The sequence below is a fragment of the Pteronotus mesoamericanus genome, unplaced genomic scaffold (assembly GCF_021234165.1).
Source record: "Pteronotus mesoamericanus isolate MK-2021 breed Mesoamerican mustached bat unplaced genomic scaffold, CSHL_Meso_final contig_52, whole genome shotgun sequence".
Classification (NCBI taxonomy): domain Eukaryota; kingdom Metazoa; phylum Chordata; class Mammalia; order Chiroptera; family Mormoopidae; genus Pteronotus; species Pteronotus mesoamericanus.
The window spans coordinates 7,168,710-7,190,961 of record NW_026555189.1 but is presented as its reverse complement, the minus strand read 5'-3'; the positions used below and the strand labels follow the sequence as shown (position 1 = coordinate 7,190,961).

At 40.7% G+C, this 22,252-nt stretch overlaps 1 protein-coding gene across 2 annotated transcripts; it reads right to left on the bottom strand.

Annotated features, from left to right (window-relative positions):
- Positions 1–6,830: 6,830 nt before the first annotated feature.
- On the bottom strand, positions 6,831–22,013 carry TMEM170A (transmembrane protein 170A). Of its 2 annotated transcripts, none has more exons than XM_054579172.1 (3): positions 21,809–22,013; positions 12,076–12,246; positions 6,831–9,179 (listed from the first exon to the last, which is right to left on the bottom strand). In XM_054579172.1, the coding sequence occupies exons 1-3, from the start codon at positions 21,939–21,941 to the stop codon at positions 9,049–9,051; spliced, it is 435 nt and encodes a 144-aa protein (XP_054435147.1). In that variant the 5' UTR covers positions 21,942–22,013; the 3' UTR covers positions 6,831–9,048. The 2 variants fall into 2 exon arrangements, with proteins under 2 accessions (XP_054435147.1, XP_054435148.1); XM_054579173.1 differs by having other exon boundaries at positions 12,145–12,246.
- Between the last annotated feature and the right edge of the window lie 239 nt (positions 22,014–22,252).

Below are 22,252 nucleotides of genomic sequence, written 5' to 3'. Positions count from 1 at the left end.
GAGAGTGTACGTGATGGGAACGCGATGCTTCCAGGCCAATGCCGGGGCCTGACGTTACTACGGGCAGTTGATGGAGCACGGGCTTCGTGATGAAGCGGTGCATTCTGGGACTTGTAGTCTTCGGCTCTACCTAGTCTCTAATTTAGTAAATGAGCTAAATAAAATTACATATCTGTGGAAATACAGTTGACACTCACTATTCACAGGTTGACATTTCAGAATTCTCTTACTTTCTAAAACTTACTGTAACCCCCAAATCAATATTCGCTGTGCTTCCTGCGGTTGTTTGCAGACATGAGCAGAGGGTGAAATTTTTGAGTCAACCGTGTGTCTTACCAGCTGATAGGGAGGATGGCCGGCGATCCGATTTTTGGTTCAGTTCTCATACTGTGTATGTGTACTTTTTGCAGCCTGTTTAATGCCACTACTTTTTAGCGTTTTTTTTGTTTTGCATTTTTGTGCTTTTTATAGTGATTTTGCTGTTTAAAATGACTCCCAAGGGTAGTGCTGAACTGCTGCCCAACGTTCCTAAACGCAAGAAGGCTGTGATGTGCCTTAATGGAGAAAATAGGTGTGTTAGATAAGCTTTGTTCAGGCATGAGTTAGTTGTAGTGCTGTTGGCTGAGAGTTCAATGTTAATGAATAAACAACTCGGTACATCAAAAAAAAGGGAAAGGAAATTCGCAGATCTGTACTCTAGGCTGCTCCATGAAGTACTAACATGACATATATAGTGTGTAAAGAAGCTATGGAAAAGATGGAAAAGTGGCTAGATTTGTGGATTCATGAGATGACAATAGATGTGAAAAAGGTCTGGAGGACGGCATGGTTGTGAGGCTGAAATTCAAAGAAATTTATGGTCATGGTACTCAGGATCAGAAAAAAGTTAACCCCCTTCTGCTAGTGCTAGCTGGGTTGCACATTTCAAAAGGTAATATGGGGTGAAAAATGTTAAAACTTAATACAGGCAAGTTCTGCAGACCAGGAGGCTGCTGAAGAATTTTAAAAATACTTGCTAAGTGTTATACAGGAAAAGGGATATGTGGAAGAGCAGGTTTTCAATGTAGCAATGGGTTCGTTGGCAAACGAACCTATATAATGCAAATGGGCTCCTGGCTTTAAGTCATTCTGAGAATATGCAACCTTACTATTGTGCGCCAGTGCCACAGGTGACTTTAGGTGCAAATCCCTAAAGTTGTACAGAGTCCAAAATCCACAAGCACTTCAAGGGAAAGGTGGCCTATTGGAGGTGGTACAAAAAAGCGTGGATGACGTCTGATTGGTTCCACAACTGCTCCATACCAGAAGTTGAATGCTATCTCCAGGGCAGAAACCTTGCCTTCAAGGTTTTGTTAATTTTGAATAATGACCCAGGCCATTGCTGTGAAGAACTCCAAAATGCGCACCCCTATGTAAAGGTTCTTTTAATGCCCCCAGATACCACGTCTCTCTTTCAAGGCAACCCCTCCATCAAGGCATAATCAAAAGCTTTCCAGGCGCACTCTACCATCAAAGGTTTCGAGGCTCTCAACGCCAACAAGGAAACCACCGTGATGGACCAATGGAAGTCAGTCAATATACGCAACGTTATTATGTTGGCACAGCCTGGGACAGCACCAGGCAGGCTACTATCAATAACTTTTGGAAAAATGTTTGACTGGACTGTGTGGAAAATTTCGAATGCTTTGAAGGTGTTACAGAAAGTGTAGAAAACAGTGTCAAAAACATAATGTATTTAGCATGGTGAATAGATGGAGAAGGCTTTGATGACATGAAGAAAGAAGATGTGGAGGAAATTTTGGCAGAGAAGGCAGTAGAACCCACCAAGGAAGACCTGGTGAGAGGGCAAAACAAGGCATCAGAGGCAGCAATGATGAGGACAGCAATGAGAGTCAACCTAAGACTCAAGAATTGTCCTTAGAGTGGCTAAGATATCAGAAGAGAATTCTGCCTTGGAAAAAATATTCAATGACTTGGAAGAATGTGACCCTATGCTTGACTGCAGCCTCAGATTTAAGCATCTAATCTCCACCGTGTTTGTGCCTTATGCTGAGATGCTTAAAGATTTGAGGCAAAAAGCCAAGCAGACAAGGTTGACCCAACTTTTTGAGCCAGTTTGGAAGGGAAAATTGTCAACTCCATCAACAAGTTAGGAAAGCCAAATTCCTGATGTTGAACTGCCACCCTCTTACATTTCTGCTAAGTTTCACCAAGCTCTCCCTTGGTTTTTGTGGGGAAGCCAAGGTCGGTAGGGTTAACCACACCGTGCATTCTGCCACCACGCACCCTTCAGCTCCATCAACAGTAGATCCTAGTTAATGTTTTTATAAAACTTTAAATGCTTTATCTTTAACTTTTCAGGACTTTATTTGCATTATTGTACAGTATATAGTACAGAGTACTGTATTTGTTTACAGTATGTGAATATTGCAGAGTATGTATATACTGTGTGTATTATGTATGTACTGTATGTGTGTGTGACTGAGGGGGAGTTAAAGTATTACAATCTCTGTATTGTAGGGCATATTACACAAAAATGCTGTATTTGAAACATTGTTTCCTTATAAAGAAATACTGCACATAATTATTTGTTAGAAAGATGTATTAAATAAGATGTCTTTGAACAGAAACACACAAAAAAAGGTTATGTTTTGATCAGTTGACAAAAATGTGACCACTTACAGGAACCCAACCTTGTATTTCCCCCAATAGTCCTTCAGTGTTCACTGCTGGAGTGTGTGGTGACTTTATAGACCTAACTACCAAGATTAAGAATTGACTTATTCTAGAATTCAGACATCATCCACATGAATCCTTCCTTCATGTTAATCCATGTGGAAGTACAACCATATATAACCTTCATCATCTTATCAGATTAAAATTTTTATTAATTATAATCCAATTATGGGAGCCAGTAATGTAGATAAGATGTAACTTTTTTTTCCTATTTGTGCAGATGTAGGGTTTTTTTTTTTTTTTCTTTTTTTTCCTGGCTGAAAATGGCCCCTTGATGTTCTCGATTAGACTGGGTCTGTCACCCAGTCCTGGAGCTACCAAATCAAGGGATAGATGAAATACATCTGTGAGTAAAAGGACATTATTTGCATTACTGTACAGGATACAATTTACAGAGTTTATAGTGGCTCTATGCCAGCAACCTTTAAAAAATAGCCTAATTGAAATATAATTCACACACCATAAAATTTACCCACTTAAAGTGTCCAATTCAGTAGTTTTTATATAGTCACAGACTTGTGCAATCATCACCACAATCAATTTTGGAACATTTGTATCACCCCCAAAAGGAACGTGTTACCCACGGGTAGTCACTCTGCATTTCTCCCCCAATCCTCAGCCTCAGGCTAATCCTTCTGTCTCTGTAGATTTGCCTATTCTGGACATTTCATATGAATGGAATTATTCAACACGTGGTCTTTCGTGACTATCGTCTTTCACTTAGCTCTTTCCAGAGTTCCTCTGAGGTATATATGTACCTATGGGACTGCTTGATCCTGTGGTAACTCTGTGCGCTACCTTTTGAGGAACTGTCACAGTTTCCCAAAGCACCATCTTATGGTCTCACCAGCAGCGTACAAAGGCTACAATTTCTCCATGCCCTTGCCAACACTCGTTTTGATTATTACCATCTTAATGGATGTGAAGTGGCAATTTCATTGTAGTTCTGATTTGTATTTCCCTGATGACTGTTTGTACTTCCTTGATGACTTCATGTCTTATTGGCCATGTTATGTTCCTTGGAGAAGTGTCTATTCAGATCCTTGGCCCGTTTTAAAATTGAGCCATTTTTCTTTTTCTTGTTGAGTTGTAAGTTCCTTATATATTCTGAATACCCAGTCTTGTATAAAATAAATGACTTGAAAATATTTTCTCCTATTCTGTGGGGTGTCTTTTCACTTTTTTCAGGGCATCCTTTGGAGCATAAAAGGTTTTAACTTTGATGAAGTCCAACTTATTTTTATCCCTTGTTCCTTGTGCTTGTTCCTTATACTTGTTCCTTCTTTTGAAATTGTATCTAAGAAGGTTTTGATTAACCAAAGAGCACAAAACATATTCCTGTTTTCTTCTGAGAGTTTTATAGTTTTAGTGTTATATTTATGTCTATGATCCATCTCAGCAGATCTTTCTTATGGGAGAATAACAGAAAAATAGATATGGGAGTTTGCTATTCTTACCCTAATTTTCCTTGAACAGCATGAAGGGACCCGTGCAGTGACAAACTGGGTTGTAGTCGTTTGCCCCATCGCTGGGGTCTAAGTCTGGGGAAAAGGACACAGTGGAGTTCTCCAGCATCATCCCATTTCTCCCAGTCTCCTCTTGAGCTCAGGAGCACTCCATGTTTTTGTTCAAATCCACAACTAAAGTTTCCAACCACATTAAGGGTAACCAGGGGAGGAAGTATTTTCTATTATGTCAAGTAGTTTAGTAAAGAGGTCAAAAATTGGTTAGCAGGCGAAATCCAGCCCAAAGACCTGTAAAATCTGGCCTTTTGAAAAGATTTTACATGAATTTAAATTAAGCTGCCAGCACTTTTAAAATTGAGAGATTTCAAATAACCTAGATTTCCAAATTCCCTTGAAAAATTGTAGCATGTGTCAGCAATGGGCATATGATATTCCCAAGTAAAAACTGGCTGGAACTGAGCAATGGCCTTATACAGGGCTCTCCAGTCGGCCGCAATACAAATCCCCACAACTCCCAACAAGATTTCTGGTTCATTATTACCATGTTATCTCGGCAGTAATTTACAGGGTCCTCTCTGCCAACTCAGCACCTTTAGCCCCTCATCTGCCATAGTCTCTTTGCACTATCCAATCTTGGGTTATGGCCTTTCCTGAAACCTGGAAGTTTTTTCTCTCCTGGGTCCGGGATACATACATACACAGCTGCTGGCCAAACTGCATGTTTCCTTCTGGGGTGCTAGGAATGTCCTGTATCTTGATCTATGGGGTAGTCGTGTAGGTGTATAAATATGTAAAATTCATCAAACTATATACTTGTGCACTTTATTGTATATTATACCTCAAAAAATGAGAGAGAGGATGGGTATTTCCTTGCCAGACATTGTATGTCTGCCTACAAAGCCTGGAACTGCAGCAGGCACCTTGTGACCATGTGGAAGCTACCCAGACTGGACAACCCAGTTTGATGAACATGGCAGAGCAGGAAAGGATTCCTGATGTCACAGTGAGTGCTAAACTAACCTGGGAGACTCCCTTCATGTAAAAATTTATTGAAATAATATATTTTTGCTCTGGTTGGTGGATTGAGAACTGGCCTGTGAACTGAAAGGCTGCTGGTTTGATTCCCTGCCAGGGCACATGCCTGGGTTGGGAGCGTGCAGGAGGCAACTGATGTTTTTCTTGCACATTGGTGTTTCTCTCCTTCTTTCTCCCTCACTTCCTCTCTCTCTAAAAATACATAAATAAAATCTTAAAAAACAATAATAATAAATTTTTTTCACACTATCAGCTTTCCACCACTTCGGTGCTAACCATACAAAAGCTTGTTGATATTAATATATAGTTCACACAGTGGAGTTAATTAGACTCAAGTTCACATGTAAGTACAGTTTAATCACATCTTTGAACAAGAATTTTACCACAAATTAGTAAGAAGTTGAACATAAAAGGAATACCACAAAACATGTTAAGTACTAATTATAAAAACCCCCCCAAGAACTTAAGTCAATTTTATTACAAAAGATTAAACTCATTGCCCACTGAAAAAGAAATAATAGTTCCAGTTCACAGAATTGAAAGAAATTCTTTATTGATAAACATTTATATCAGAATTAGAAATGTCAGTAGAAAAATAAAATTTAAATAATTTTCTATCATACAAAGACTTGATCATTTTGACTGCAGCAGTTAGTGAAATAATCTAATACAAAATTTAAGCTGATTTTAGTCACAACCAGCCTAAGGGAGTGCACAAAAAGAAACACAGGTACATAGAAGTGTCTGCTTGTGGGCAGCTAATGGCACCAGGGCTTCAATCCAGGAAACGGTTTCTTAGGGAAGGTTATATGCACTGCAGTTGTAGTAAGAACTTAATTCAAACCAGAGCAGTTAGGGCACCAAAAGCCAACATACAACTTAAAAAACTTAAAAAAACATAAGGACAAATTTAAAGGTAATAATTGCAGGAACTTTTTCTCACTAGTTTAGACATTCCCTAAGAAGTAATGTTTTGCTAAAAAAATAAAAATAAAAATAAAAGGCCTTATTTCTCTTGGAATATTCATTATGCATTTAAATGTGGACCTAAGTATTCATGAAATGCCTTTACTCCCAAACGTCTATTTTAAAGAATCCAGAAATCAGCTTTTGGTTGGGGGCTGTCTTCTCCCCCAAAATTAAAAAAGAAAAAAGTCAATATACAGCTGGGGGATGGGGCGGTTGTGCATGTCTCTTAAGAAAGCCAGTTTTTGGTAAAATTCTCAAAAATCTATATAGTAAAATACAATGTTCAAAACAAATATCAGTATTTTTTTTATTTGAGCAACTACCCTCAAATAATTGTGTATTTGAAGTGAAAATTTAAAAAAGAAAAAGAAATAAGGAAGAATAGCTATTCTTTATCATTCAAATACTTTTGTCCTGAAAACATTCAATATGCAAAACTCAATTTATAGAAAGTATATACACATATATTCACAGAAGACTGTTCACATACTGGCATGAAGGAAACATTCAATTTGAAGATACATTTTATATTTGAAGTTTTTAAAAAGAGCAGATAATCAGAATATAGCAAACACGAAAGAGAAACAGGAAACACCTTTCAAGATGCATTAATTTTTTGTGTCTTGGCTCTAAAAGAAAAATAACCAAACATTTAAATCATAGATCAATGTGGTTTAAAAATTAGCTCGGGGGAGGGGCCCACCAATCACTGGCTCACTTGTTCAATTTGTGAAATTCTATCCAAAAGAATGTTCTAGGTGAGAACGCTGCAGCAACCTTCAATAGAGATTATTAAAATCATTTCTTATAATAAAGGATACATACCAAATTTCTTTGACTTAAAGGCTACTTTTCAAAATCACAGCTCCTTGAACTGAAGAATGGAGTTTTTCACTAAAGACAAAATTTGCTTGAAAGGAGGATTTGAGCATTGGAGAGTAATCTTGGGGCATTTATAAAGATGTTTGCCTGCATTCCATCTCTACCTGTAATTTTCCACCTTGGCTGAGTATATGACACTATAATTTTGATAAGGGGTCTAATGGCCTATTAGTTGAAAGAAAATGTCCAGTTAATTTTTGTGATCCTTTGTAATTTTTCTATTTTGACCATTCCTGGTAAATTGGTCCTCCTGGCTGTTTTTAATCAGAAGCCAGAATGTGTATCTCTTTAAGTGGAACAGTTTGTGTGTATATGACCTCATGGGCTGTCAGCCTTACTCTCACAATGAAAACTTTCCTTTAAAAAATGTCAAACTTAATTACCGGAAGCTATTTTGAGAACAGATAACAACAACGTTGATTGTATTCCATACAGAACTGTCTTGGTTTTTGCAATCCTGTTTTGAAGGTCACAGTTTTCAGGCCTTCTAATGAAAAAAGTTAGGCAGTAGAAGAAAAATTTAAATAGCTAAAATTGGGTTTTAAAAGCCTCTTATTATTTGCCCTGGCAGGTGTGGCTCAGTTGGTTGGAGCGTTGTCTGTAAACCGAGAGGTCTCAAGGTCAATTCCCCGTCAGGGCATATGCCTGGGTAGTTGGTTCAGTCCCTGGTCAGGGCAGGAATGAGAGGCAGCTGATCAATGTTTCTCTTTCATACTGATGTTTCTCTCCCTCTCTCTAAAAATCAATAAGCATGTCCTCGAATGAGGATAAAAAAAAACACAACAAAATTCTTAATATTTAATTCTCTTTAAGGACATCGATTCTCTTAAAGGAAAATGTAAAGGGCACAGTGGATGGCATATCTGAAAATTAAACTTCAGGCACTTTCTGGAAGTGACACTTACCACTAAGTAGCTAAGAAGACTAAGTAGCTATTAAAACTAAGAAATCAGTAACCCTAAAACTAGTTTAAGCTGCACTTCTACAATTTTTCAAGAGCCAGTAATAAACCAGGCACTAAGAAAAACTGTAACAGAATGTTTAAAGTATCATTTTTATGTGTCTTAATTTCAAGAGTATGCTAACCCATCTAATTTAAAATTTTCAACTTCAATTATTTATTAGGATATGTTTCCAATTAAACTGAATAAAATTAATAGAATAGAGGTGATAGGAGAAGGTGGTATTGGAATTCTGGGGCGAAAAAAGCCTCAATTAGTTAGCTTATTTTGATCAAATGTATAAAACAACAAATTCACATCTTTTAAATATATTAAATAATCAGAGGTCAAGAGAGTTATCCATAGAATATCACATCATTCAGTAGTTATCTCCTTTTTTAAAAAACACTGGAATCAAAGCCACTACTTGTGTTACACAGATATTTTTTTCTTTTTATTTCACCAAATTTGTTCACAAAGCTATACTATACTCAACCAAAACCTATTTGGCACTTACTATCATGAAGGTGTACCAAAAAAAAAAAAAAAGTCTACCAAGTTTCAATCAAGTTTAGATCAAATGAGATTTTTGGTACAGTATAGTCTGCTTAGAAATAAACCAATATTTTCCATGGTTTTTCTGAAATATGCAACACTGCATTTTCTCACAGAGTATTTTAAGTTTCAGTGCAAAGACTGCTAACCCAGAAGTACCGCTGACCTGGCTTTGGGTAAAGGTGCACCTGTACAACTGCTTAAATTAAATTATCAAAACAAACAAACAGACAAACAAACATGAAATAAAACTTGATTTGTTTGGTTGAGAACAATAAGAGTCCAAAAGGATCTTCACTTCTTGGAACTTCAGATTGAAGAAAAGGCTGAGTTGCTGTTCTTTGCATACTTTTTCAACCAAATTACTTCCATTTGAAGAACTACAAAAACACTACATTCCATATTGTATTCTTTTTGAGGATTCTATAAAACTTAGGTTCAACGTCATAGCATAAGGGTATATGCTATAGAGTAGCTAAAATCCGTAAAAAGGAGATCACCACTACACAAAACGTCTGTCCAGTGCCCAAGGTGAGGGCTTCAAATGGTATCATTTGTTTTCCCGCTGCTCGGTATACTCCAGCAATAGCTGCACCTGTCCCAAAATTCAAGTGTTAAAACAAAAATCAAGATTAATATAATAAGGAAATTATAGCACTTAAAATTCTACTATAAGGAAAATGTTCCAGATTTTCTACATTAAAATTTAAACATTACAGAAATGTTTTTGTTTTCCCTATTCTTTTTGCTGACTTGTCTAGGTTCTACGTATTTCTTATATGGTTTGTAAATTACTGATTCATGCTTTTAGATGTTTTAAAGTGACACCTTAAAACTGACAGCCTCCTAGGCATAGTGAATAAAAACCATCTGGGAGTCATAATCCAAATCACAAAGACTGCAATTTCCACATGATCTGATTACAAGCTGAAAAACATCTCTTTCTTCCTCATGCATTTAACAGGTACCTCATAAATTCCTGGCAATGAATATCAAAGAATCTTTTGTGTGAGCCTGAGCAAGAAATATTTCAGGAAAAGCCACAAGGAATTTCCACTCAACCTTCCACTATACTCAAAATTCCCTTCAGGATGCGGAAGGAAGAGGGAGGAGTGGGGTGGGAAAAGGAAGAGAGGACTCTAACCCTATAAAGTTGTTATTAATTCAAAGGGTGTGAGGAGAGGGATACTCAGGGGTTCCTTTCTGTTCCCTCTGTCATTAATTGTTTTTATTATGTTAGTCATTATAACTCCCTAGAGATAGAGTAAACAGAACAAGCACATTCGGATCTGCTCAGTTACCCTGCAGACTCAGCATCATACCAAGAAAGTCAAGATTTCGTTAGTTTGAAAAGGACAGCTCCAAAAGATCCAAAGTTCCCGGATGACCACTCCACCAAATGCTCCAAACAAAATTCTCCTTGGTCACAGTGGGCTCATTCACTCAAATATTTATGTAATTCTATGTTTTGTAACGTGTGGTCCCGATCCTCATAGCACACAGAATCTAGCTGAGGACACGGGACAGAAAGCACAGCATGAAAGAGGTTTTGAATGATTCAAGTCAGAGAGTGTCTCAATCAAATATCTACACAGTTTATAAATGTGATGTGAAGGTTATTAACCAATTTAAGAAGAACAATATTAATCAATACCTGTGTTGGTTTCCAGGCACACTTGTGACTTTGAAATGCCCACCTCCAGTGGCAATGCATACATGCTGCACTACTATCATCTGAGAGGCACATGTTTCATTGAACCCCTTTTATCATTTAGTTCCAAAAAAGTGGGTTGGTTAGAAAGAAGCTAAAGCAACTTGAACTGGGCCTTAATGCGGGATACGGATGATGAAGAAGGAAAAAAAGAAAAAGCTTACAAAAAGGTCAGCAAAGAGAAGGGAACAGACTCTGTGCATAAAATCTTAAAGATGCAGCATTTATCGCACAATTACTACTGTTACATCACCATGTGTATGTTGTTAGTATTATGTTAAACACTTCACATACACCTCATTTCATTTAATCATCACACAGGTGGGTAGTATTATCCCTGCTTCATTGATGAGAAATCTGAAACAGGTCCTCACAGCCGTAATCCAGTAAAAAAAAAACTGGAGAAGAGGGTCTCTAAAGATAGCTGATGTAGTTCAAAATGCTGGATAAGGACAGTTATGGAAACTCCTTAATGCAGACAGGAGAAAACTGGTCTCTTTCCTTTGTTATCCCTAAGTTTTTATCTTTTATGGAACACAAAGAAAAGAGGCCACTTTGTCCCCAAAAAAACCCTCACGCTACAGACAAAGGGAGATTTCTGTTTTAAGCTCAAGGTTTAAATTCACAGGAAAAAAAATAAAGTTACAAATTAGTAGGAATGCTATGTTTCTATTTTTTAAGAATATATTTATGTTTACATGTATACTTAGAAAAGAGTCAGGAAGCACATACCAAAATGCAAATTGTGGTTCTCATTTAGGAATGTGGCAATGGAGAATTTTTATTTTTGCTTTCTTATACTTTTTACTTTATATAAAATATACATGTTAGTTCTATTTAATTATGAACTTAAAAAGATATAAACTTATTCTCATCCCTGTGACATGAGCCAAGGGGGGAAAAAACGGTAAAAATAATTTATAATATGAATGTTACTCCAATTCTTACTCAGAAATTCCTCAGAGGAAAAAAATAACCAGGTACTTTTTAAAACAGGAATTCTTGTCATTGGAATTATTCTTCCATCGTTAAAGTAACCACACCTGAAGGAGTAGAAGTAATTCATCAACCATCTTATCATGTTATCAGTCAAGTGACAGCTGATGAGAAAGGAATAGTAGCTTCCAAAAAGACAAATATCTTCCTTTTGCTAGTGACCTGTCAGAAGATGTACCTCTCAAAGCTTAACATAGCTTCCTGGAAGCCAGCAAGAGGAAATCTGACTCAGAAAATCAAAGATCTTAGCCAAATAATTGGGGGACTGAGGGTGAGGGAAAAAATGGTACATAATAAAGGGACCTGTGCAATCAATCGATGTTTCTCTCACATCAATGTTTCTCTCCCTTCCCCTCTCTCCAAAAGCAATGAACAAATGTCCTTGGGTAAGGATTAAAAAAAAAAAATTTTTTTAAAGGGACCTGTGGTTAAAGACCACTCTTTTTCCTCATCCCACTCAGGCATGTTTCAAAAATGGGTCCTGAAATTAACTGACAAGTCATATGAAATGACTTTTGACTGGTATTTTATTTTGTTTTTATTTTTTCTTTTTGAATTTAACAGGGTGACATTGGTTAATAAAATTACATAGGTTTCACGGGTACAATTCTATAACACATCATCTGTATGTTGTACTGTGTGTTCACCACCCCAAGTCAAGTCTCCTTCCATCAACATTTACCCCTCTTTTCCCATTTCTATCTTCCTCTACCCCCCTCCCTCTAGTAATCACCATACTGTTGTCTGTGTCTATGATTGACTGGTATTTTAATGTCTAACATACTTGTCAAGATTCCAGCAGTTATTGGTCCCACGATGCCCATCAACAGGATGCTTACAGACATGAACCTACCATATTTGTGATGTCTGAGGGTGAAGAGGGCCAGTAATCCAGCAGGGACATGAAAGAAGAGAGAGGACACCAGTGCCCACAGGAACACACCATACCACATCTCTACAAGGGAAGGAAAAGAAAGGTCACAAATCACTGCCTTTCCCAGCGCAGTCATTACAAAGGGATGGTCATGGTACCCAGTTAGTTCATTTTCAAAACCATTCAGTTGCAAGGTATGTTCATCTGCCAACTATCCAAGTACTGATGGCTTTAGAGGGATCAGTAAACTGCAGCCACCACCTGTTTTTGTACATGAAGTCTTACTGGAACACAGCCATACCCATTCATTTAAGTCTTGTCTATGGCTGTTTTTCAGCCCCAAGGGCAGGGCTGAAACAGTGGCAGGGACCACACAGCCCACAAAGCCTAGAGTATTTACTACCTGGACCTTCACAGAAAAAGTTGACCAATCCCTGAAACGCTACCTCTAGCCCCAAACACTGAAAAAAAAAAAAAAAAAAGGTTCACTCAGATTTGAAAACTGCCCTAAACCATTTTCCTCCTATAAGAAGTACAAGTCTAAGTTCACTGACTGGGTACCATGCAATCAATACCTGTTGATCTTTCCTGGCTTTTTGATTATTCAGTCTCCTAAAATGGAAAGCTGTAAATTATATTCATTCAATAATCATTTTCAAGATAATGCAGTAAATATCAAGTCACTGCCTCCTTTAAGGCTATCAAAGCTCTTTAAGGTATGACATAAATACCAGAAAATACAAATGGTCTGGTTTGAAGACAAATGATAAGCGAAGGGCAAGTTAGAAGAGGAGCTGGTTCCTAGAGAGAACCTCTATTCATTCTTACAATGACAGTAATTTAGTAACATTAAAATATTTGATCATCAACCATGTATACAAACCTATGCATGAGACACCTTGGACGATACAAAAAAGGAGGAGATACCACCCTGCCCTCGTGACTTTATAATTTGGTAAACAGCAGGCACAACATTTTCCCCCAGTGAGCCCAGGCAGCTTTAGAATTCTCAGGATAGCTCTTCAGCTACCCACGTGGATATAGTGAAGGTGACACAGTAGATAAAATCTTGTCCATCTGCCCTGGCTGGTGTGGCTCAGTGGACTGAGCACTGGCCTGCACACCAAAGGGTCGCCGGTTCAATTCCCAGTCAAGGGCACATGCCTGGGTTGCGGGCCAGGTCCTCAATAAGGGGCGCACAAGAAGCAATCACACATTAATGTTTCTCTTCCTCTCTTTCTCCCTCCCTTACCCTCTAAAAATAAATACGTATAATCTTTAAAAAAAATAACAAACAACTGAGGGTGTTGGGCACTTTTGTTCTGGTGAGAGACTATCAGATAGCTATAAAAAGCTTCAAACAATTTGTAAGCTTTTATTTTTCCTTCTGCTGAACAAGCTATTATATATCTTTAGAATTGTATTATAATATTGTTGAAACTGGTCTATTTTGTTTCATGATTTTTTGCAAATTCTGTTAAAACAAGTTAATCATGCAATATGGAATATAAAGTGATTAAATAATTGTGTCCTAAGCTTAAAATTAAATATATAACATATAACTAACATATTTGTAATATGTAAAAAATATATTTATTAACTAACTATTGCCCTTCCTCTGCAAAGAAAAAAACAACTTTCCCGTCGATAGTGTCGATCAGAAATTGCAGGCAGGATTCTGAATCCTCAGGGTCTGGGTCCCGTCCTCTTCAGAAACAAACCTACATCACTGCAGCCTCCTTTCCAGCCTTGGGCGGGAAGCTATTCTCGCTGCCCCCGCCCAGGAGACTTGCCCTCTCTTCTTGGCAGCAGCTCCAGAGGTGGCACTGTCTGGTGTCCAGACACACTGCTCCTCCCCAATAAAAGTGTACCCACCAGAGCTGTGATACCCACAAACCCCTCCTGCCTGGGCAGCTCCTGCTGCACCCTGGCTCAGTGAAGCAGCCTGGCCCGCCCAGCCTAGGGCCCCCTCGTACACCACCCCATCACCAGCTCATCCCCAAACCATAGCACAGCACCATGCAGTTCCCTTCCAGAGCAGTTAACTCCATCTTACACCCCATAGTCCTTACCAGCTATTGCCCAAATCACTCAGAGATGCTGACCTCCGTAAGACCACCCAGTGTGCACACTAAGTTCTATGGTGGCACCAGGAACGCCACTGTCCCAAGGTGGACAAACAGAATTACAAATCTGCCTCCCAGACACAGGGCAGCCGCCACGGGCTGCTGGCTGCCACCGCTGACCTGCTACTGTTCTTGGGCCCTGTTTGAGCGCCCCAAATTTAGAGAGAAGCACTGCTTTCTGCATCAACTCAAGGCACTGCCGGTACCTGGCCTCTTATTGGCTGCCACACAACCATTGGGGCAGTGACCTCGGAGGTGAGGTCCTGAACTGCCAGAGACTCACTAAGTTAACCTCCATAGAAGTGGGACTGGACACTCAGGTGTGCTACCCGACTGCTATGAAACAAACTGTGTTCCACCAAAATTCATATATTGAAGCTGTAATCCAAAAGGACTGTAGCCTTATAAGAAGAGGAAGAGATCTCTCTCTTCCCCTCATTCTCTGTCTCTCTCATCCTGCTAGGGGAGGACATGGCAAGGAGGCAGCCCCTGAGGGCCACAACCCCACCATGCTGGCACCCTGATCTTAGACTATGAGCCTCCAGAACCATGTAAAAATAAATGTCTGTTATGTAAGCCACTCAGTCTACGGTACTTAGTAACAGCAGCCTGAGCAGAATAAGACGCCAACACTCACCTGGTCCCACTTCTGGAGCACAGGACCTGCCCAAGGGGACCTGCTAGGCTACCAACCCACACCTCAATTTCCCTAAAAGCTGAAAGGCCTATTGGCAAACAAAGTCTGGCATAGCAGGTCAGCACCTCCAAGGTGTTGAGAAGGGGAAGTACACTGCATCCTCCTGCAACCCTGGGCTGCATCCATTAGCTACGTCAGTGCCTACATATTTTATATTGCATCATTTAAATCATTTTATGGAGGAATAAAGGCTTAATTATATTAGATGAGTAGTACAGTTTAGAAAACATTTTTCAGATGGATGGGATTATTATAGGACTCTAATAGCAAAGGCAAACTCCAATCAATAAAACACTTTAAAAGAAAAACTAAGTGATTTCCTTTTAACCTACTGCACCTTAAATTGCTATCTATTTAATAGCTATTTATTGATTATCACATGGTACTTTTTATTTCCCTGGCTCAGCACACTGTGAAAAATCTGTCTACATTTCTTACAGTACTTCCTTGTTCACTGTTTCAAATTAAGTGCGTAATCATCAGCTTTGTTTATTTTGGCAGCTCAAGTCATATCACTTCCTGATGCTGAAGTACAAATCAGATGATCTACAATAAAGGATTATAAGGGGAAATCAGATTAAGTACTGGTGACAGAAAGGGCCCCAAAGATGTCCACATACTTATTCCCAGAGCCTGTGAATATGTGTGGCAAAAGGGAGTTTGCAGGTGTGATTAGATTAAGTATTTTGACATCAGCCTAGATTTTCCAGGTGGGCCTAATGTAATCACACCAGGGTCCTTGTAAGAGGGAGGCAGGAGGGTCAGAATCAGAGAGATGTGAAGAGGCTATGTCTTTAAAGATGTAGGAAGAGGCCAAGAGCCAAGGAATGCAGGCAACCTCTAGAAACTAGAAAAGACAAACCAATTCTTCCTAGAGCCTTCAGAAGAAATATATCGCTGACGACCTATTTTGGACTTCTGACCTCCAGACTGTACGATGATAAATCTGTGTTGTTTTAAGACACTAAATTTGTGATAAATTGTTACAGTGGCAACAACACTAAGAGTTCATTCATTCAACAAATATTTATTTAGCCCATTCCATATGTCAGGCACTTCAGTGGAAAAAAAATAAAGATAAAAGGACAAAGATTCCTACCCATAGGGAACTTATTATCTTCAAGAATCTATCTTTCAGGCAGACATTTCAGTTAGAGAGAAAAGCCACACAGGTTGTAGAATCCCCTAGTTGAGGTCTATAGTAACAAAAGGGGTTTGTAATGGCTGGCTCTCAGGCCCTCTAACATCTATAGCTGAGTCACCTAAATTCCATGCAAGGTCTCAAGGCCAACCTGGCCCCAATCAGCAGAAATGGAAGAGGCCTATACCACGTGGGCAGTAAGGCTCAGCACTCAGCCATCTTTTCAGCTGGACCCCCTCCCGCCCCCCCCCCCCCCCGCTCATGTTCCAGGTCAAACAACTATGTCAACACTTCCAGCTCCTCTAAAGCCAGGGTTCTAGGTAGACCACATCAGTCTTGCTGGGAACTGTAGTCCTACTCTGTCCCGCAACTCGACGTTGGACTGCCTTGATGCTGATGGCATCAAAGCCTGCATCCCTCCACACTGTCCAATGTGAGACCCCTTTTTTACTGAATCCCACCTACCTGCCAAGGGACCTATCTGTCCCCTTGTTAAATAAGAAATACATATATATTGGTCTCCGTCCCTGGTTCCTGACACAGAGCTTCTAAAATCCTTGTAATTTCCAGAATCGTCTTTTGTTCTCCTAAGGTGACTCTTGGTGGGCTCCTGGATGGGGGTTGGTAACTAGAAAGCCAAGACTATAAGCTTGGAACTTGCAGCCCCATCCCCCATTTTTTGGAGAGGGGAGAAGGGCTGGAAGTGGAGTTAATAATCAATCACACCTACATGATGAAGCCTCCACACAAATCTCAAAGCACAGGGTTCAGCGAGCTTCCGGGTTGGTGAACACATCTACGTGCTCGGAGGATGGCCCACTCCAACTCCACAGGGACACTGTGCTCTGGACCCTTCCAGATCTCAACCTATGTATCTCTTCATTTGGCATTCACTTCTACCCTTTAATATCCTTTGTAATAAACTTGTGATCTGGTAGTAAACTTTATTCCTGAGTTCTGTGAGCTGCTGTAGAAAATTAAACCGAGGAAGGGTTTGTGGCAACCTCTGATTAACAGCCAGTTGGTCAGAAGCACAAGTGACAACCTGGACTTTTGATTGGCATCTGAAGTGGGGGGGTGGGGGTGGGGGCAGTCTTGTGGAACTGAGCCCTTTACCTGAGGGATCTGATGCTAACTCCAAGTAGACAGTGTCAGAACTGAACTGAATTGTAGAACACCCAACTGATGTCACAGAATTACCTGATGTGTGGAAAACCTACACATCTGCTGTCAGAAGTGTTGTGAGTGTGGTAATAGTCTGAGAGTAAAGGAAAACAGTGAGTTCTTCCTAGATACCCTCTACTTCTCCTTAACAATGATAACTTGCTCACTGGGACTACCAGCTGTAGGCTGCCGCCTCTCTCCTGACATACTGATAGACAGCCCTCTCACCCCTGATTTCTGAGTGTGCCCCCCTGGCCTGCCTCACTCCAATCGTCTTGGTTCTAGCACGGCTAGATCTTGTCTCTCCTGATCTGGCCTGCCATCTAATCTCCACACAAAGGCAAAAAGTCAGTCATAATGGGTATGAGGTTTCTTGCTGGAGTGATGAAAATATTCTCAAGTTCCTTGTGGTGATAGTTACAAACTCTGCACATATAGTAAAAATCATTGAATTACACACTTAAAAAACAACAGTAAGTCAGATCATCCCTCCTCGGCTCAAAACCCTCCATTATGGGCCCCCTAGGACCTGCCCTCCCCTCCCCTCCCCCCTTGCCCACACTGTTCCATCCTTTGGCCTCCTTTATGTTTCTTAAGCAAGCCCCTGTCCCAGGCCTCTAACCCTGCTGCCCCCTCGCCCAGAACACTCTTCTCCTAGCAGCTGTGGGGCTCACTCCTCCTCCTTTTCAGATTTCATTTCCAATGGCATCCTCATAAACGGCTTCCTACCTTATGTAAAATAACACTCAACGTGGAACACACAAGACCTGCCACTTACTATCCCCCTACCCTGCCTCACATTCACCACCAGCTTTTCCTTTCTACACTTTCAAATTTTGTTTATTTTCTCTCTCCCCTCATCAGAATGAAAACTCCTTTGTTTAGTTCACTACCTCATCTTTACTTGGTGCCTAGAAAACAATAGGCATGCAACAGGCACTGAGTAAATACTGGTTGAGTGAACAAATAAGTAACTGCTCCACGTGTGAGCCATTCTTGATTCCAGCAACTGTACAACCAAACATAAGTGGGTTTTAATTTAACTATCACAAGATATACTTTTATATTAATTTTAAGAAATTCATACCTTCAGAAAGTTATTGTCATTCCTGATACAAAGGAAAGATCTGCCTTTCTTAGCATTCAGATTTGTTAAAAATGACAACAACAAAAGCAATCTGAACAATTTGGAATAAGGAAGGTTAGTCAAAAGTCTAAATGGCTAAATTGCAAATGCAGGTTTAAATAAAAAATCAATTCAAAGCTTCCTGGTAGTGATAAACCACAGAATATTTCAGAGCAATGATTTTGCCATATTGAGTTACCATAAAGTACAAATAACCTTTTCAGTGGGGCCAAAATAGAAGCTGTTCCAGATTCAGGTCAATGAATGAAATTCACTGTCAGCAGGATCAAACTTCATGCACCGATTGTATCCATCATTCCAGCTAAAGGTGGGACAGGGAGGTTAAGTGTCTACTCAGCACATTCTGATCAACGTGAGGTCCAGGGCTTTATCTCATGAATGTTCATAGCCCCAGCCCAGAGCCTGCACTTTGTCAAATGCCTTCTGGTATCCCATATTTGAAACGTTCACTTTCTGCCACTTCGCTTTTCTGAAAGACCTACATTAGTACTGTTTTTGCTAACCAAAACAAAGGTGAAGAGGATTTTCACTTTCACAAAAAGGTGAAAATTTAAAATAGCGGTGAGGGTCTGTTACACAGTGAGCTGTTATTATGGGCAGTGTGCACCTGGGGCAGCGAGTGCCACCAGCGAGCTTCTTCCCCAGAGCTACACTCAGCATCAAGCCCCCATGGCTTTGAACGGTCTGTGAACATCTGTGCTTTAATCTTGATTCACTCTGTGCATCCGTTAACAAGGCCTGTCCTAAGGTGATTATTTCTTTACTCTAAACCATTTCAGCTTAGGAAAGGTTTCATAGGAACTCTCTTTCAGACAGCAGGGGATATGTGTATTGCTGAATGAATCATCACTGGTGATCAGCACCTCCCGTTATAGCTCCATAGAAGTACTCATAAACTCAAGTATACATGGCAGTTGAGTATTTTAACAACAATTTTTGAAAACAAAACAATTCCTATCTGTAGCAATTCCCATAGCTACAGATTCTCTGCTATGAGATAATGTTTAAAATATGATTCCAAATCTACTTATGTCTATTTTTTTCTTAAAGAAAGAAAAAGGCAAGCCCTAGCTGGTGTGGTTCAAGCATCATCCTGTAAACTGAAAGGCTGTGGATTCGAATCCCAGTCAGGGCTCATGGCTGGGTTGTGGGTCCGGTACCCGGCTGGGGCACGTAGGAGAAGCAACCAACCTGTGTTTCTCACATGGATGTTTCTCTCTCTCCCTTCCCTTCTCCTTCCCTCTCTCTAAAAGCAGTGAAAAAAAAAAATGTCTTCAGGTGAGGGGAAAGGAAAGAAAGGAGGGAGGGAGGGAAAGAAAAGGGCCAGACAGACTGAACAGCATATTCACAGTTTCAAAGTATCACCTCACATGACTTATTAATTAAAAAAGAATGAAGATACTCTTACAGTGCAGAGATCTGATAAACACCATCTTCACCAGACGTTAAATGCCTCCTGACATGAGGCACTGGAAAATGGATAACTTCATCTATGTAGGAAATATTCTGACCAAAAATATTTAATTTGAATGTAACCAGGAAGAAACAATTAGAGAAATTTAGATTGTGGGGTGGACAAACTCAAAAACAATTAGCCTGGACTCTCGAAAAATGTCAACCTTAAGAAACTGAAACAAAGATGGAGAAATTGTTCTAGATTCAACCAGACTAGAGATACGACAGCTAAATGCAATGTGTGATCCTTGATTAAATCCTAAAATTAAAAAGGAAAAAAAAAGCTACAAACGATATTCTTCAATTTGGAAAATTTAAATTAAGGTCCATACATTAGATAATATTCTATCAATGTTAAGTTTCTTGGGTGTGATATAGTTTTCTGACTACAACAGAAAATGTCCTTGTTTTAAAAGATCCATGCTAACGTATTAGGCATCAAGTGTCTTCACTTCTGTAAATTCCTTTCAAATGACTGCAGAAAGTAAAAATGTTGTATGTGTACATATATATAGAAAGCAAAAGAATATAAACATGAATAACGAATCTAAGTAAAGGGTGTGTGGGTATTTGTTATACTATCATTTCATTTTTCCAGTAGGTTTGAAGATTCTCAAAACAAAGACTTTGGAGAAAAAGTAAGGAAATGAACAAAAACAGACTAATCTGTTGTGCCTCCAAACTGCATGGATATTTCATTTTTTGGACAGTGTCTCCAGGATGCCATATTATTGCTGTGAATGTGAACTTAAGATCTTTAGAAGAAACAAGATGAACTGCCACAGATTATCATTACGGGCATGATTTCAAGCTAACATCTGCACCTGCCCCACTACCAACTATTTCACAAACCTGACAGGGGCAACAAAAACAAAAACAAACAAACAAAAAAACTGGCAGGCAATACAGAGCAAGTCTCTGGGGTTCACTGAATGGCGCCTGACAGTCGCTGCCCGGTGGATGAAAAAAAATCACAGATGCCTTGTTTTTGTCTGTAGTCAGTAATCCAATCTTCCTTTCTTTGCAGGTCTCAGGCCCCATTCTCGCTTTGTTTACTAAGTCAAGGTATCAGCTCAGCTGGAGAGCCCAACCTTAGCCTTCAATTGCCACTGTTCTGTCTTGCCTTCAAAGGCCCAACACACATTACCTGTGCCCTCCCCTCAGAGCCTTTCATTAGCTTTCCCAAGGAATTGCTCCTCTCTGCTTTTGGAGCACGGACAGCTTTCTATCTTGTATTATAAACTTGAAAAACCCTCCTATCAGGCCCAGCAGAAACTCCAGGGTGGATAAGAAGAGTTAAAAAGAAGATGTGCCAAAGATCTCGAACGCGTGAGCAGAAGACTCGGCAAGGTCTCAGAAAGTAATTCCTAGAAAGAGAAGCTGGTGGAGTGGGTGGATCTGGACGGAGGTGCGAACAATCAGCAGACAACCTCCTGGCGAAGAGGGGATCAGACTAGAAACAAAGGGAGTGTGAGTTCTGACTGACCCCCTGCCTGGCCGGGACGATTTGGCGTCGAGCTGCTAAGGCTGAGAAACCGGCTCGGACGGAAGAGGCCAGGAGCGCCCTGCGCCCTAAACAAGGAGGGGACGATTGCCTCCAGGGCTCTTTTGAGTTCAAGTCTGAACCTAGAGGATTTGAAACCCCAAAGAACAAGACCAGTTCAAGGGCTGGCCGAGCACTGACGGGTACACCCGCGGCCGCTCCCTTCGACCTGGTCCCCAACGCGGGTTTGGGGTGGCCGGGTCTAAAGGGCCGGCGAGGAAGTTACAGGAAAGAAGGAGCGGGACCCTCCAAGGAAAAGAGCCCCAAAACTTCGAGGCGGCGGGACCGAGCTTACACTCGGGAGAAAAGGCACGCCCCACCGTCGGGCGACCGCGGCGAGGAGTGCAGAGCGCAGGCGCAGGGCCGGTACCTGGGAAGGAGCAGAGAGAAGTGGAGTTGGGGCACAGGGTCCCGTTGCCCACTCGAGGGACGAGCTTCAGGCTGAGGATTTGCTGCAGGAGCCCGGCCGACCCCCCGCTGCCGCCGCTCCCCTCGTGCTCCATCCCGCAGCCATTCACCGCAGAGAGATGGGAGAGAGCGCCCGAAGTATTGCCGCAGCTCGCCCTCACTTATAGCCCACTTCGCTTTCGGTACCCCGGCCTCCTCAGCGCCACCTTCGGCCCAGACCCACTTCCTCCTACCCCAACGGGGCTGTCAAGTGACAGTCCCTTCTTCCAATCAGAGCGCGTCGCGGGTGGCTGGGGCGGGGCGAGAGTTGTTCCCGCCCCTCACGTTGCGTCTACAGAGCACCCACGGAATACTCCCCCTACTGGGGAAGTCTCTCCTACTCCAATAGAGCGCGCTCCGCTCCGCC

Excerpts from the sequence above, each read along its gene's own strand:
- TMEM170A (XM_054579172.1), bottom strand. The coding sequence starts at position 21,941 with ATGGAGCACGAGGGGAGCGGCGGCAGCGGGGGGTCGGCCGGGCTCCTG. Across the intron at positions 12,247-21,808 it reads TTCTCTCTGCTCCTTCCCAG|AGATGTGGTATGGTGTGTTC; the intron begins GTACCGGCCCTG and ends CTTCCCTTGTAG. Across the intron at positions 9,180-12,075 it reads AACTGCTGGAATCTTGACAA|GTGCAGCTATTGCTGGAGTA; the intron begins GTATGTTAGACA and ends ATTTTGGGACAG.